Source organism: Pseudophryne corroboree, chromosome 2 (assembly GCF_028390025.1).
Source record: "Pseudophryne corroboree isolate aPseCor3 chromosome 2, aPseCor3.hap2, whole genome shotgun sequence".
NCBI classification, from domain to species: domain Eukaryota; kingdom Metazoa; phylum Chordata; class Amphibia; order Anura; family Myobatrachidae; genus Pseudophryne; species Pseudophryne corroboree.
In genome coordinates, this window is record NC_086445.1 from 149,424,652 (window position 1) to 149,441,910 (window position 17,259).

The window sequence follows — 17,259 nt, forward strand, 5'->3', positions numbered from 1 at the left end:
GAGGTGTGGTCATGTACCCTTAGAAAAAAATACTGAAAAAATTGTATTTTAAGTACCTGCATGGCCACACTGCAGCCCAGTACACAGCAGCGTGTGCTGGGCTGAGGAGAAGCACTGCAGCTGCTGCTGCCAGGTAAGGGGGAGGGGGCCTGGGCCCTTACTGGACCCCTCCATCACACCTTGGTAATTTGTACCCTCTCCCACCCTCTCTTGGCACCATTGCTGATGGCTACATGAGTAGCTGTGTGTACAAGGAAGTGTGATGAATTACAGGGGATGTGTGATAGTAAACCTGGTGGAAGAGACAGAGGGGGTCATTCCGAGTTGATCGCAGCTGTGCTAAATTTAGCACAGCTACGATCATCTTCCCTGACATGCGGGGGGGACGCCAGCAACGGGCTAGTCCGTCCCGCATGACAGTGTCGCCTCCCCCCCCCCCCCCGCACAAATAAAAAAGCATCGCACAGCGGCAATGCTTTTGTATTTCAGGAGTAACTCCCGGCCAGCGCAGCTCCTGTGCGTTGGCCGAACCACACCTCCTAAACAGCGGCTTGACGCCACCGTTCAGCCCCCTCCCGCCCATCGACCGCCTCTGTCTCAGAGGCGATCGCTCGGCAGCGACGACTGCCATGCGTTGGCGCATTTCCAACCCGATCGCTGCTCTGCGACAAACTGCAGCGAGCGATCGGGTCGAAATGACCCCCAGAGACAGAACTGTATAATTTTGTTTTCATTTCTGTTTCTCTATAGTTTAATCACCAGTCACGGTCAGCAGGTTGAAGATGATGACTGACCCATCTAGGTTAAGGCATTTATTTAGCGTATATTTATGTGGCCACATTCTTACACTGTATTTGACCGCATGTACAGTATCTTATGATAAACATGTTAGGCTGAAAATTTATGTGTTTTGACTTTCCTGTTCAGGTGTCAAAATCACGCCCTAGTACTGTAACTCATACCCTAAATGTGGCTAAGTGAGTTGGTAAAAGTTCAGCAGAGGATTAAAAATAAGAATTTACTCACCGGTAATTCTATTTCTCGTAGTCCGTAGTGGATGCTGGGAACTCCGTAAGGATCATGGGGAATAGCGGCTCCGCAGGAGACTGGGCACAACTAAGAAAGATTTAGGACTACCTGGTGTGCACTGGCTCCTCCCTCTATGCCCCTCCTCCAGACCTCAGTTAGGATACTGTGCCCGGAAGAGCTGACACAATAAGGAAAGGATTTTGGAATCCCGGGTAAGACTCATACCAGCCACACCAATCACACCGTATAACTCGTGATACTATACCCAGTTAACAGTATGAAAAATAACTGAGCCTCTCAACAGACGGCTCTAAACAATAACCCTTTAGTTAGGCAATAACTATATACAAGTATTGCAGACAATCCGCACTTGGGATGGGCGCCCAGCATCCACTACGGACTACGAGAAATAGAATTACCGGTGAGTAAATTCTTATTTTCTCTGACGTCCTAGTGGATGCTGGGAACTCCGTAAGGACCATGGGGATTATACCAAAGCTCCCAAACGGGCGGGAGAGTGCGGATGACTGCAGCACCGAATGAGCAAAAGCAAGGTCCTCCTCAGCCAGGGTATCAAACTTGTAGAACTTGGCAAACGTGTTTGAACCCGACCAAGTAGCAGCTCGGCAAAGTTGTAAAGCCGAGACCCCTCGGGCAGCCGCCCAAGAAGAGCCCACTTTCCTCGTGGAATGGGCTTTTACAGATTTAGGATGCGGCAGTCCAGCTGCAGAATGTGCAAGTTGAATCGTACTACAGATCCAGCGAGCGATAGACTGCTTTGAAGCAGGAGCACCCAGCTTGTTGGGCGCATACAGGATAAATAGCGAGTCAGTTTTCCTGACTCCAGCCGTCCTGGAAACATAGATTTTCAGGGCCCTGACTACGTCTAGCAACTTGGAATCCTCCAAGTCCTTAGTAGGACAATAGGTTGGTTCAAATGAAAAGCAGATACCACCTTAGGAAGAAATTGGGGACGAGTCCTCAATTCTGCCCTATCCATATGGAAAATCAGATAAGGGCTTTTACATGACAAAGCCGCCAATTCTGACACACGCCTGGCCGAAGCCAAGGCCAACAGCATGACCACTTTCCACGTGAGATATTTTAGTTCCACGGTTTTAAGTGGCTCAAACCAATGTGACTTAAGGAAATCCAACACCACGTTGAGATCCCAAGGTGCCACTGGAGGCACAAAAGGGGGCTGAATATGCAGCACTCCTTTAACAAACGTCTGAACTTCAGGCAGTGAAGCCAGTTCTTTTTGGAAGAAAATCGACAGAGCCGAAATCTGGACCTTAATGGAACTTAATTTGAGGCCCATAGTCACCCCTGACTGTAGGAAGTGCAGAAATCGACCCAGCTGAAATTCCTCTGTTGGGGCCCTTCTGGCCTCACACCACGCAACATATTTTCGCCATATGCGGTGATAATGGTTTGCGGTCACCTCCTTCCTAGATTTAATCAGCGTAGGGATGACTTCCTCCGGAATGCCCTTTTCCTTCAGGATCCGGCGTTCAACCGCCATGCCATCAAACGCAGTCGCGGTAAGTCTTGGAACAGACAGGGTCCCTGCTGCAGCAGGTCCTGTCTGAGCGGCAGAGGCCATGGGTCCTCTGAGATCATTTCTTGAAGTTCTGGGTACCAAGCTCTTCTTGGCCAATCCGGAACCACAAGTATAGTTCTTACTCCTCTCCTTCTTATTAATCTCAGTACCTTGGGTATGAGAGGCAGAGGAGGGAACACATAAACCGACTGGTACACCCACGGTGTCACTAGAACGTCCACAGCTATCGCCTGAGGGTCCCTTGACCTGGCGCAATATCTTTTTAGCATTTTGTTGAGGCGGGACGCCATCATGTCCACCTGTGGCCTTTCCCAACGGTGTACAATCATTTGGAAGACTTCTGGATGAAGTCCCCACTCTCCCGGGTGGAGGTCGTGCCTGCTGAGGAAGTCTGCTTCCCAGTTGTCCACTCCCGGAATGAACACTGCTGACAGTGCTAACACATGATTTTCCGCCCATCGGAGAATCCTTGTGGCTTCTGCCATCGCCATCCTGCTTCTTGTGCCGCCCTGACGATTTACATGGGCGACCGCCGTGATGTTGTCTGACTGTATCAGTACCGGCTGGTGTTGAAGCAGGGGTCTTGCCTGACTTAGGGCATTGCAAATGGCCCTTAGTTCCAGAATATTTATGTGTAGGGAAGTCTCCTGACTTGTCCATAGTCCTTGGAAGTTTCTTCCCTGTGTGACTGCCCCCCACCTCGAAGGCTGGCATCCGTGGTCACCAGGATCCAGTCCTGTATGCCGAATCTGCGGCCCTCTAGAAGATGAGCACTCTGCAGCCACCACAGTAGCGACACCCTGGCCCTTGGAGACAGGGTTATCAGCCGATGCATCTGAAGATGCGACACGGACCACTTGTCCAACAGATCCCACTGAAAGATCCTTGCATGGAACCTTCTGAATGGAATTGCTTCGTAAGAAGCCACCATCTTTCCCAGGACTCGCGTGCAGTGATGCACCGACACCTGTTTTGGTTTTAGGAGGTCTCTGACTAGAGACGATAACTCCTTGGCCTTCTCCTCCGGGAGAAACACTTTTTTCTGTTCTGTGTCCAGAACCATCCCCAGGAACAGTAGACGCGTTGTAGGAACCAGCTGCGACTTTGGAATATTCATGATCCAGCCGTGCTGTTGTAGCACTTCCCGAGCTAGTGCTACTCCGATCAACAACTGTTCCCTGGACCTCGCCTTTATAAGGAGATCGTCCAAGTACGGGATAATTAAAACTCCCTTTTTCCGAAGGAGTATCATCATTTCGGCCATTACCTTGGTAAATACCCTCGGTGCCGTGGACAGACCAACGGCAACGTCTGGAATTGGTAATGACAGTCCTGTACCACAAATCTGAGGTTCTCCTAGTGAGGAGGGTAAATGGGGACATGCAGGTAAGCATCCTTGATGTCCAGTGACACCATGTAATCCCCCTCGTCCAGGCTTGCAATCACCGCTCTGAGCGATTCCATCTTGAACTTGAACCTTCTTATATAAGTGTTCAAAGATTTTAAATTTAAAATGGGTCTCACCGAACCGTCCGGTTTTGGTACCACAAACATTGTGGAATAGTAACCCCGTCCTTGTTGAAGGAGGGGCACCTTGATTATCACCTGCTGAGAATACAGCTTGTGAATCGCCTCCAGCACTGCCTCCCTGTCCGGGGGAGCTGTCGGCAAGGCAGATTTGAGGAAACGGCGAGGGGGAGACGTCTCGAATTCCAGCTTGTACCCCTGAGATACTACCTGTAGAATCCAGGGATCCACCCGTGAACGAGCCCACTGGTTGCTGAAGTTCTTGAGACGGGCCCCCACCGTACCTGGCTCCGCCTGTGGAGCCCCAGCGTCATGCGGTGGACTTAGAGGAAGCGGGGGAGGACTTTTGTTCCTGGGAACTGGCTGTATGTTGCAGCTTTTTCCCTCTACCTCTGGGCAGAAAGGACGCGCCTCTAACCCGCTTGCCATTCTGGGGCCGAAAAGACTGTACCTGATAATACGGTGCTTTCTTTGGCTGTGAGGGAACATGGGGTAAAAATGCTGACTTCCCAGCTGTCGCTGTGGAAACGAGGTCCGAGAGACCATCCCCAAACAACTCCTCACCTTTGTAAGGCAAAACTTCCATGTGCCTTTTAGAATCTGTATCTCCTGTCCACTGCCGAGTCCACAATCCTCTCCTGGCAGAAATGGACATTGCGTTTATTTTAAATGCCAGCCGGCAAATATCCCTCTGTGCATCTCTCATGTATAAGACAGCGTCTTTAATATGCTCTACGGTTAGCAATATAGTGTCCCTGTCTAGGGTATCAATGTTTTCCGACAGGGAATCTGACCACGCAGCTGCAGCACTGCACATCCATGCTGAAGCAATAGCCGGTCTCAGTATAATTCCTGAGTGTGTATATACAGACTTCAGGATAGCCTCCTGCTTCCTATCAGCAGGTTCCTTTAGGGCGGCCGTGTCCGGAGACGGTAGTGCCACCTTCTTTGACAGGCGTGTGAGCGCTTTATCCACCCTAGGGGATGTCTCCCAACGTGACCTATCCTCTGGCGGGAAAGGGTACGCCATTAGTAACTTTTTAGAAATTACCAGTTTCTTATCGGGGGAAGCCCACGCTTCTTCACATACTTCATTTAATTCATCAGAAGGGGGAAAAACCACTGGTAGTTTTTTCTCCCCAAACATAATACCCTTTTTTGTGGTACCTGGGGTAATATCAGAAATGTGCAACACATTCTTCATTGCCGTAATCATGTAACGGGTGGCTCTATTGGAATGTACACTAGTCTCATCATCGTCGACACTGGAGTCAGTATCCGTGTCGACATCTGTGTCTGCCAACTGAGGTAGCGGGCGTTTTAGAGCCCCTGATGGCTTTTGAGACGCCTGGGCAGGCACGAGCTGAGAAGCCGGCTGTCCCACATCTGCTATGTCGTCAAACCTTTTATGTAAGGAGTTGACACTGTCACGTAATTCCTTCCACATGTCCATCCATTCAGGTGTCGACCCCGCAGGGGGTGACATCACATTTATCGGCCCCTGCTCCGCCTCCACATAAGCCTCCTCATCAAACATGTCGACACAGCCGTACCGACACACCGCACACACACAGGGAATGCTCTGAACGAGGAAAGGACCCCACAAAGTCCTTTGGGGAGACAGAGAGAGAGTATGCCAGCACACACCAGAGCGCTATATAATGCAGGGATACACACTACACAAGTGATTTTTCCCTATAGCAGCTATATATATATTATATGTGCCTAAATTTAGTGCCCCCCCCTCTCTTTTTTACCCTATGTAGTCTGGAAACTGCAGGGGAGAGCCTTGGGAGCGTCCTTCCAGCGGAGCTGTGAGGGAACATGGCGCCAGTGTGCTGAGGGAGATAGCCCCGCCCCTTTTCCGGCGGACTTCTCCCGCTTTTTAAATGCATATTTGGCAGGGGTATGTTACACATATATAGTCTTTATGACTATATTATGTGGTATTTGCCAGCAAGGTACTCTTATTGCAGCCCAGGGCGCCCCCCCCCCCCCAGCGCCCTGCACCCATCATGGCCGGAGTGTGTGGTGTGCATGTGGAGCAATGGCGCACAGCTGCAGTGCTGTGCGCTACCTTGATGAAGACCGAAGTCTTCTGCCGCCGATTTCCAGGAACGTCTTCTTGCTTCTGGCTCTGTAAGGGGGATGGCGGCGCGGCTCCAGGACCGGACGACCGAGGCTGGGCCTGTGTTCGATCCCTCTGGAGCTAATGGTGTCCAGTAGCCTAGAAGCCCAAGCTAGCTGCAAGCAGGTAGGTTCGCTTCTCTCCCCTTAGTCCCTCGTAGCAGTGAGTCTGTTGCCAGCAGATCTCACTGAAAATAAAAAACCTAAATTATACTTTCTTTTCTAGGAGCTCAGGAGAGCCCCTAGTGTGCATCCAGCTCGGCCGGGCACAAAATTCTAACTGAGGTCTGGAGGAGGGGCATAGAGGGAGGAGCCAGTGCACACCAGGTAGTCCTAAATCTTTCTTAGTTGTGCCCAGTCTCCTGCGGAGCCGCTATTCCCCATGGTCCTTACGGAGTTCCCAGCATCCACTAGGACGTCAGAGAAATTATAAATAATATTGTTTTCCCCTAAATAACTTAACAAAGTGACAAGCCCAATCATTAAGCAGCGCAATGTGTTCACGATAATCTCTGCCAGATTGCTTTGCTTTATACCCTAACAAACACTGAGAAAGAGAACAGGAATAGTCTGAATGACTCAGTGTAGTGGGTGCTCTGGTTTAACGAAGCTGTAAAATTGTAATTGCACAACAGTAATTGAATACATCCCCATATAATTGTGTGGTACCAGCTGTAATCTATTACTGCAGGGATAGAGAACTGTTTGTAAGGGTTTTCCAGCAATAACTGCATACGGCAGGAGTCACAGAATCTGTTGTTGAGGGTTATTATACAGCTATAAAGATAGCCCGCTAATTAACAAATGTCTGTGCTGTAGAGGTACAATTTTAAGGAGCTGCCTAAATGTTTATTCACAGCAGAAATGCAGAGCTGGGCAAAGATGAAGAATTACAATTACACTTGGACACATTTCCTATTAAAAGACCACACAAGTAGACAGCAGATCTATTGTTAAACACCTATTTAGGTGATTAATAGGTCATTCTTAATTAACTTCCACCAATCAGCATTAAAGTGGACCTTGTACAAGAAGCACGTCTTCCAATTATGGTACTTAGGGGGTCATTCCGAGTTGTTAGCTCGTTATTTTTTTCTCGCAATGGAGCGATTAGTCGCTAATGCGCATGCGCAATGTCCGCAATGCGACTGCGCCAAGTAAATTTGCTATGCAGTTAGGAATTTTACTCACGGCATTACGAGGTTTTTTCTTCGTTCTGGTGATCGTAATGTGATTGACAGGAAGTGGGTGTTTCTGGGCGGAAACTGGCCGTTTTATGGGAGTGTTTGAAAAAACGCTACCGTTTCTGGGAAAAACGCGGGAGTGGCTGGAGAAACGGAGGAGTGTCTGGGCGAACGCTGGGTGTGTTTGTGACGTCAAACCAGGAACGACAAGCACTGAACTGATCGCACTGGCAGAGTAAGTCTCGAGCTACTCAGAAACTGCACAGAGAAGTCTTTTCGCAATATTGCAAATCTTTCGGTCGCAATTTTACTATGCTAAGATTCACTCCCAGTAGGTGGCGGCTTAGCGTGTGCAAAGCTGCTAAAAGCAGCTTGCGAGCGAACAACTCGGAATGAGGGCCTTAGTGATAGCAATCCCAGACGTTTGATCTTTCCAATGCCAATTTTGAATAAGTCTTCCAGGAAACTAGGACCAAGCGTAAAAACTTGCAAGAACTGAAAATTTCCTGCAATGGTAAGTTACCACTGACAGAATGAAGCCCCTTTCTAAAATTCTGTATTTGCTCCAACAACAGAGCCTGTCCCAGGCATAGGCACCCTAAGCAAATGCCTAGGGGCATCCCAAGGCTAGTGCCGGCGGGCAGTGGCGGTTTGGGGAAACTGTACATCGGCTCTGGCTACGGCGATCAGGCAGCTGGCAGTAAGTAAAATTGCCGCTGGAGGACTGCTGCGTATGACCAGCCGCAGCAGCTCTCCTCCCATGGGCCTTTGCAAAGCTTGTGAGTCACAACTCCCAGCTCCACCTCCATTAGGCTGCACTGATTATTTGCAGGCTGCCAGCCACCAAGCAGCGACAGCAAGAAGCCGGGATCCTACAGGGCGGATGCAGCAGCTGCATATTGTACTTCAGCAGCTTCAAGGCTCTTAAGAATGAGTTTTGACTAAGTCAACACCACAGAGTCTGAGGGTGACACTTGTATCCCACTGCCCTTAATCACAGGCACAGTAGCTATTCATTATTATTATTATTATTATTATTAATAGTCAGTGTAGTCACAGTAGCCTTAATTCCACTACTACAGGCCACAGATGACACATCTGGGGCAGATTTATTATGCCTGGTGAAGTGATAAAGTGGAACGCATATTGTAAACCCTCCGGACACAGGAAGTATCGGGTGGAACGCAAACACGTGACTTCCGGTTGACGAACCAGGAAGTCACGGCGGCTTTGATTCATTCACCTGTTTTGAACAATTACAGACTTATTAAGAAGGTATATAAGGGGAAATGTGTTTGTACTCCTCATTCTGCTTGAAAAAGGTTATGCAATAACCGAAACGCGTTGCTGCTGTGCGGAGGAGAATTAAAGCGAGTGTCAGGACCTGGTGAACCTTATGCTGAGTATATCCAGTGCGGTGGTGCTAGGCTATTCAGCCTAGGACTATTACTGCTACTTTTCCAAAAAGCTAGCCCACCGCAAATATCCATTCTGGTGAGATACTATTTGCTTGTGAAAAGTCACCATTGATCAATCACTTTGGACCAGCTACCTTTGAAAACGCACGCTGCACTTTATATTTATATATGTGTATTTTTTGATGTTCTAATTGTTTTATATGTGGATATGTTGTGGTTCATTAAATATTGTGCATTTACCAAAATAATGCTTTACCACTTGTATCCATTTTCTTCCAATATGGGATGTATATATCTTTAAGGAGAGAGCGCCAAGAATCCTGTATTAATTTTCTTTGTATCCATAATTCTGTAGGAATTGGTGCTTTCTCCCCCACTAATATTGGATTCAGGCTGCACTGTCTTTTTTACTACGCATTGGGGTCATTACACGTTGTTTCATTTTTTCTGAAGTTATAAAGTGGAAGGTGATAACGCTCCAGCCAGTCAGCTCCTAACTGTCATTTTTCAAACCCTGGGGTAGATGGATTAACCTGGAGAAGGCATAAGGAAGTGATAAACCAGTGATATGTGCAAGGTGATAAATGCACCAGCCAATCAGCTCCTAACTGGTAATTTACATATTGGAGCTGATTGGCTGGTTCGTTTATGACCTTGCACATATCACTGGTTTATCACTTCCTTATGCCTTCTCCAGGTTAATACATCTGCCCCCCTGTCTGTAACATTACAGTTAGGAGCTGACTGGTTGATGCGTTATCACCTTCCACTTTATCACTTTACCAGGCTTAATAAATCTGCCCCACAGTCTGGGGGTGACACTGTATCCCACTGCCCTTAATCACAGTCACAGTAGCCCTTAATCACACTACTGTAGCCCACAGCCCTTCACTGATGATGACAGAGTCTGAGGGTGACACTGTATCCCACTGGCCAACAGCAGCACTTAATCGCACTCAGCCCTCAATGGTATCTGATCTCTAGGTCGGCCACACTTACAGTAGGTCGACAGTCATTAGGTCGACCACTATTTGTCGACATGCATTAGGTCGACAGGGTTTCTAGGTCAACATGGTCACTATGTCTACATGTTCTAGGTCGACATGACAAAAGCTCGACATTAATTTTTCAAAAATGTTTTCATTTTTTTTACTTTTCATACTTTACGATCCACGTGGACTACAATTGGGAACGGTAATCTTGCCCGAAACATGGTGAGCAAAGCGAGCCATGTGAGGGGACATTGTTCTGTGTTAAATGAAGCCTGAACAAGGGATGGACTTTTATCGAGTCCAAAACACACAAGATATCTGACGCCGGGAGGATGACGTTTATGTGCCACATAAAGGAGCCTACCAGAAAACTATACCAGAAACATGATGCGATTATGGATGGTAGTAAGTAAGAGGTCAGGTCCTGCAATATAATAAAACCCTGCTGCTTTCTGCTATAAGTGGATGGACCCAGCTCATTTTAATAAGCTCATGAAACTTTCCATTTTAGAAACATTTTGAAGCCATTCCTGGTGGATGATTTTTCTCCCAGACATTTCTCTACACAGTAACACATGCCGCAGGCTGAATCTATCAAATCTCAGTCCAGGGAAAGATTGCCTGAGAACTAATGTATAAGCCGAGTTCCCCGGAGATTGCTGCCCTTATTGTGTCTAACGCCATTAATGACTACTGACATGACTGCTACAGCTCTACCATAAAATCTTCTATGTATAATTAACCATATAACTTCAGCTAGGAGAATGCTATAAATCGTAACTTCTTGTGAAAGCTGTTATTACTAAATAATAATACTAAATATTAGATTGGCATTGGTGAATATAGTCATGGTAATAACAGACCAAGACCACAGTGCACGCAAGTTTCCATCTTCTTAAAGGTCAGTCTTACTCCGTCTGCGCCAACTTTACGTAGTGTCACAAGATGGCAGTTTTCAGTGCATGAGCTGGGGTCATTCTGTTGCTTCAACGGTAAATGATGACGACTTTCTTCTTTTCTAGAACTTGTATAAATACTGCCATCTCCTTTGTTACATGACAATTATTTACTAAGGCTGCTGACGCCTTTGGGATGAATTGGAATGCCAATGCAAGCAAGGCTTTATCGCCCCAAATCAGTGCCCATTCTCACTAATGCCTTTGTGGCTGGAGGGATGAATATCCCCGCAGCATGTTCCAAAATCTATTGCAAACTAGCAAAGGGGAGGCCAACTCCATACTGATGCCTGCTGTTTTGAAATTAGATTTTGAAGAAGCACAACATGTATGGATGTGATGTTTGTGCGTCCATACACCCTTAGGCATGTAGTGTGTGTTAGTTCCTGCCCTGGGATTCTGTTTCCTATCTTATTATCCGCGTTCCCCTGCTAAAATTGCTCTGACCAGTTTAGGGACAAAACAGTAAAGAATAGATAGTATTTTGGGCAGTATGGACAGTGTAATGGTTAGCATTATGACCTCTCAGCACCGAGGTCACGGGTTCAATTCCCACCATTGGCCAAAAATACTTACAGGTTAATTGGCTCCTGACAAAACAAATTAACCATAGTGCGTACCTGGGCAGACTAGATGGACCAAGTGGTTCTTATCTGCCATCAAGTTCTATGTTTTTTGTAGTTTTATTATACTATGACACATAAATATTGGGCGGGATGTAATGACATCCGTGATCACCGGAGGTGCAAGATGCCGGCCGATCTCAGGCTTTATTTTTATTGGGGCAATTACTCACAGGGCAAAACCATGCCTTGTAAGTGATTTCCCCTTTAAAAAAATGTCCGAGATGGGCCGGCATCTCACACCTCTTGCTGATCTTGGGCATCATTACATCCTGCCCATTGTCTGGTGTCTGTGCACATAACAACCAATCGGATTGAAGCTGTTTTAGTGCTGTAGATGAAAGCAAACGCCTTATTGATGCTATAGGTAATAAAACCATTTAAAAAAAAACTAATAAAATAAATTGACATAAATGCCAATTATTATATTACACAGGTATTATTTAGTTTTCTCTTAGGTCTATTAAAATCTGTTGCAACCCCAATTATTACACTGATCAACACTCATTTTATTGGCAATCATATGAGAGCGATCTTGGGGTAACTTTGGGATGCTGATTCCACATATGACTTCGGTTTTGGTAGACTGGCTCTAATTTTTGAGATACACGGGCAGGAAACAAGAAAAACCCAACAGACAACGCAAACTGCTCAACTGCCAAGAGTCAACTGACAGTGACTGGCCATTGAATTATATGCGGAGGGGGAATATTCTAGAACACAGGTTCTCAAACTTGGTCCTCAGGACCCAACACGGTCCACGTTTTGCAGGTCACCTGTAGATTTTTAAAATGTGACAGTTGGTGATACACAGTGCAGCTTCTGGGTGACATGGAAAACGTGAACCGTGTCGGGTCCTGAGGACCGAGTTTGAGAACCACTGTTCTAGAATGATCACAGAATGAACACAATGGTGGTCATTCCGAGTTGTTCACTCAGTAATTTTCTTCGCATTGCAGCGATTTTCCGCTAATTGCGCATGCGCAATGTTCGCACTGCGACTGCGCCAAGTAAATTTGCTAAGAAGTTTGGTATTTTACTCACGGCATTACGAGGATTTTTCTTCGTTCTGGTGATCGTAATGTGATTGACAGGAAGTGGGTGTTTCTGGGCGGAAACTGGCCGTTTTATGGGAGTGTGTGAAAAAATGCTACCGTTTCTGGGAAAAACACGGGAGTGGCTGGAGAAACGGAGGAGTGTCTGGGCGAACGCTGGGTGTGTTTGTGACGTCAAACCAGGAACGAAACTGACTGAACTGATTGCAGTGGCAGAGTAAGTGTCTAGCTACTCAGAAACTGCAAAGAAATTTCTATTCGCAATTTTGAGAATCTTTCGTTCGCAATTTTGCTAAGCTAAGATTCACTCCCAGTAGGCAGCGGCTTAGCGTGTGCAATGCTGCTAAAAGCAGCTTGCGAGCGAACAACTCGGAATGAGGGCCAATATTCACATGTCACACTTTCTTATGTTCTGGCAGATTCCCATATGCAAGAGTTTGGCCAAATTCCCTTTTAATTCAGGGTATCCATTATCTTTAAAACTAGAGCCAATTCGAAAAGAACTACTTTGTTTTTTTATTTCAGAAACCCCAAAATCTCCTAAATTCGATCAAATATCCTTGGCATCTAAACTATTTATTTTTGGGGGGCTGTTTTATCTGGTTTCTATGACAACTAAAACATTTACAAATCATATACCCGATTAAAACAAAAAAATAAATGATATTCAAATGTTTATATACTCCAATACAGCAATAATCTGCAATAAAAAATTATGACACTTACCAACAGGTTCTCGGGTTTGATGTCCCTGTGCACAATGTTTAAGCTATGCAAATATTTGATGGCACTCATTAAGTTATACAACATCCCATTAGCATCTCGTTCTGTGTATTTGTTAGTAGAGGTAATGGCATCAAATAGATCCCCTCCCTGTAAAAAAATAAAAATAAAGACAAATGTTAAAACACAGTATGTTAGCAGTTATATCTTATTCTAGCATACAATGGCAGATGTCTGTGGTCCCATGACGGCTAATTTATATGTTCTTTAGTGGCCTCAGAAGTAACCCTTATAGCCTCTGTCTGGGACCAACATTTCCTTTATTGTCAAATGCCAGATTACGTTACAAGATTCCTGCACCTGCATGAAATGCTCTCACAGCCCAATCACCAGGTTGTCTTATGGCTGGATGGTCAACTTGGTCTGAGAAGACATCATACTTGAAATCATGGAGCAACTTGCTATATAGTCTATGTTAATGCATTGCACACACTTTGCTACATGGGAATGAATATAAAGAGGACCACTGTAGAGATTGCCTGACTCTGGTCTATACTGTATGGCCACACGTGAGTTCTGAGATCATTGTATGCCAGAACACAAATCATACGTGGATGTGCTCAAAAGAGAAAACTCTCTGTTGTTTTGAAAATTATATTGCTATCTCTGTCTGACAAATTCACATTTAGCAGTGGTTCTACAACTTGGTGCGGGTGACACGGGTTGGAGGTTCAAGACCAAATCAACATACTTATGGTCAATGTGACGGGCAAATCCCATGCTGCTGGCTGCCAATCATAAAATATGTAGAAAAAAAAGAAGCACAACCCTGTCTACCACCATAACTGACCCTTGGGGTGACAGGTAAGCACATTTTACTTTGTTCATCTTTTTCCAGGTTTTATAGGGCATATCAACAAATAAGGACTCAAGAACAAAACGCAGGATATGCAGACACACTTAGGGCGGGATGTAATGTCGCCCGAGTTCGGTGGCTGTGCAGGATGCCGACCAAACTCTGACTTTTTTTAAAAGGGCAATCACTTACAAGGCATGGTTATGCCTTGTAAGTGATTGCCCCTTTAAAAAAAGTCCAAGTTCGGCCGGCATCCCGTGCGGCCGCTGAACTCGGGCGGCTCTACATCTGGCCCCTAGGTTTGTCCAAATGTGTCAATTTTTCCAACTACAGTAGCACATACATATGTAGGTACATGCTAATGTTCTGCTTTTTCTGGATCTGCCACCATAAAAATGCTCTGTGACCTCTTTGGGATTGCCGGCCCAGATAGGAAATTTGCACAGTGGAAAGAATAAAATATATCTTCAAATGATCAACCCCTTAATTTTCACTTTTTTCAACTAAAATTCTGTTTGGTTTCACCTCGTTTTAAGGGGGTCATTCCGAGTTGATCGCTCGCTAGCTACTTTTTGCAGCCCTGCGATCAGATAGTCGCCGCCTATAGGGGAGTGTATTTTAACTTTGCAAGTGTGCGAACGCTGTGCAGCCGAGCTCTGCAAAAACATTTTGTGCAGTTTCTGAGTAGGTCTGAACTTACTCAGCCCTTGCGATCACTTCAGTCTGCCTCGTCCCGAATTGACGTCAGACACCCGCCCTGCAAACGCTTGGACACGCCTGCATTTTTCCAACCACTCCCTGAAAATGGTCAGTTGACACCCATAAACGCCTTCTTCCTGTCAATCTCCTTGCGATCGGCTGTGCGAATGGATTCTTCATTAAATCCATCATTCAGCAACTATCCACTTTGTACCCGTATGACGCGCCAGCGCATTGCAGTGTGTAAGCATGCGCAGTAGAGACCTGATCGCTGCGCTGCGAAACACAGCAGCGTGCGATCAGGTTGGAATGACCCCCAAAGTCTTAATTTAAGAGAAAATAATGGGAGCGAGTGAGGGGGCCTTAGTGCTGTCTGTATTGTCAGTATTTTACAATAGATTTTTCATTAAATTGGTCAAATCTGATATAGTGAGGCACATACTGAAAGAGGCTCCGTAGCTCATGGCATGCCCCTCTTAAATTCTCTCTGTGCCCCTTCAAGCTCATTTATATTAAATAGCTCAGCAATGTGCAGCTTACACCAGAGCTGAAGCAGCCGAAATTCAGACCCCTTCAAACAGCTCTGTATGCGACATTTCCCAGCCACTTTAGTCGCAATTTAGCAGCTACACACCCACACCACACCCTTACCGTCATTCAGATCTGATCGCTTCTGTGCGTTTTCGCACAGCGGGCGATCAGGTACTAACTGCGCATGCTTATGCAACGCAAAGCGCACACACGTCAGACAGGGCATCGCTGGTCAGCGATGGGATGGTGCGAAAAATCCGTCGCACGGGCGTTCGCAAGGTGATTGACAGGAGGAAGCCGTTTGTGGGTGGTAACTGACCGTTTACTGGGAGTGTCCAGAAAAACGCAGGCGTGCCGAAGCGTTTTCTGGGAGTGTGTCTGACGTCAGCTCTGGCCCCGATCAGCCTGATGTGATCGCACTGTAGGAGTAAATCCTGGGCTGCACAAAGTGGATTTTAGCAGCTCAACGTACACATATAATCGCCCACTTGCATGGTGAATATAAACTCCCCCTGGAGGCGGCGACTATCTGAACGCAGGACAGCAAACTTAGCAACCCAGCGATCTGGTCTGAATGACCCCTTCTGGCCACGTCTACACATCCCACCCTAATCTCAGCTCCCTAGTTGCACACAGTGCTAAGTCCGGCATACGGCTGAAAAAAGATGCACAGTGCGAAAAGACACTCATGCTCACCAAAAGAAATACAAATCATGGCCAGAAAAAGCCGCAACTTGCATATATGACTGACCCTGAGTATGTCCCGTTACAGCTTCTTATATATAGCGAGCAGCCTTTGCTTCATTCTTCTAGTGTCCCTGTTGCATGTCTGCAAACATTTGCTTTACCATGCAGTATTTTAATGATCTACTATTTCCAGATTTGGTGACATTGACGTTAAATTCTTGCACCCAGTGTTATGCCAGCACTAGGTCTCAGCATGTGTATAAGCTTAAGGGGTGATAGATTGAGCAAAGGGAGGGGGCAGAACAGAGATGCCTGAGATCATTTGCTTGAAAACAGGATGAAAGTGTAGGTCTGGATATATGATATCGTGTGGATCTGTGCCTGATTAAGGCCTGAGGCAGAACATAAGTAGGTTCTCTGTCAATACCTAAAGCTCTCCTAGTATTTGATATGGTTGGGATGTTTGAAAACGATGAAAAACGAAATAGATTAATGAATATTATTTAGTGAATTCCGTTGATTAGGAAAATGCAAACATCATTGAAAATTGGCCCTAGATTTCCTAACAATGATTATTACCACTTGCGGAGGATAGCTGTAATGCAGAATGTGCCCACTAGATGTCAGCAGTTCCCTCTCGGTTACAGCGAGCATACAGTATGCCAGGCTTGACATAAACCTGTGACTACAGCTCCCATGTATCCACATACTTCAAGCCTGTCAATTGCAAAGTATGCTGGGGCTTTTAGTTCCACAACAGGTTTAAAGCCACAACCAACTCAGCTATACATAAAGTAAGTAAATAAAAACTTGATAATTCAGAGAGACAAAGCAACAGGGGCTTATTATTATGTCCGGGAGACAACCCTCCCGCATCCCATCCAGTTTGCAACGCAGTGGGCAGGGGAGGCAGTCAAGACGCAATTCCTTCTGAACTGTATAATATGTGCCCCACCTTCCACTACAGAATGCCACAATTTGCAGCAGGGGTGGGACAATGTTGGTACGATTTTGGCACCACACCACCCATCCCTGCTAGGACCTCTACATCCCCAGGATATCCAGGAGGGGCGTCCGCAAAGTCAGCAACTATGCAGTAACATTAGTCAATTAAACGTACTGAGGTCAATAAAGAATGTCTTGATTATACGTTTCCTGGGAATTCATAAATACATGCTCTGTATCTAGCTATCTTCATCTCCTCAATTAGAGAAACATGTAAGGAAGAGGTAATGTATACAAGGCTGAAATTCTAAGTTATTAAGAATATTTAAATGCTCAGCTGGCC

General features: G+C 46.2%; 1 protein-coding gene across 4 annotated transcripts in view; it reads right to left on the reverse strand.

The window, feature by feature from the left end:
- The window catches only part of DCLK1 (doublecortin like kinase 1), a 560,745-nt gene that overhangs the window by 73,055 nt on the left and 470,431 nt on the right, over positions 1 to 17,259 (reverse strand). For all 4 annotated transcript variants that reach the window (XM_063951825.1, XM_063951824.1, XM_063951822.1 and 1 more), the window contains one exon: positions 13,202 to 13,348. In XM_063951825.1, coding sequence (XP_063807895.1) covers positions 13,202 to 13,348 — 147 coding nt within the window. The remainder of the gene's footprint in view (positions 1 to 13,201; positions 13,349 to 17,259) is intronic.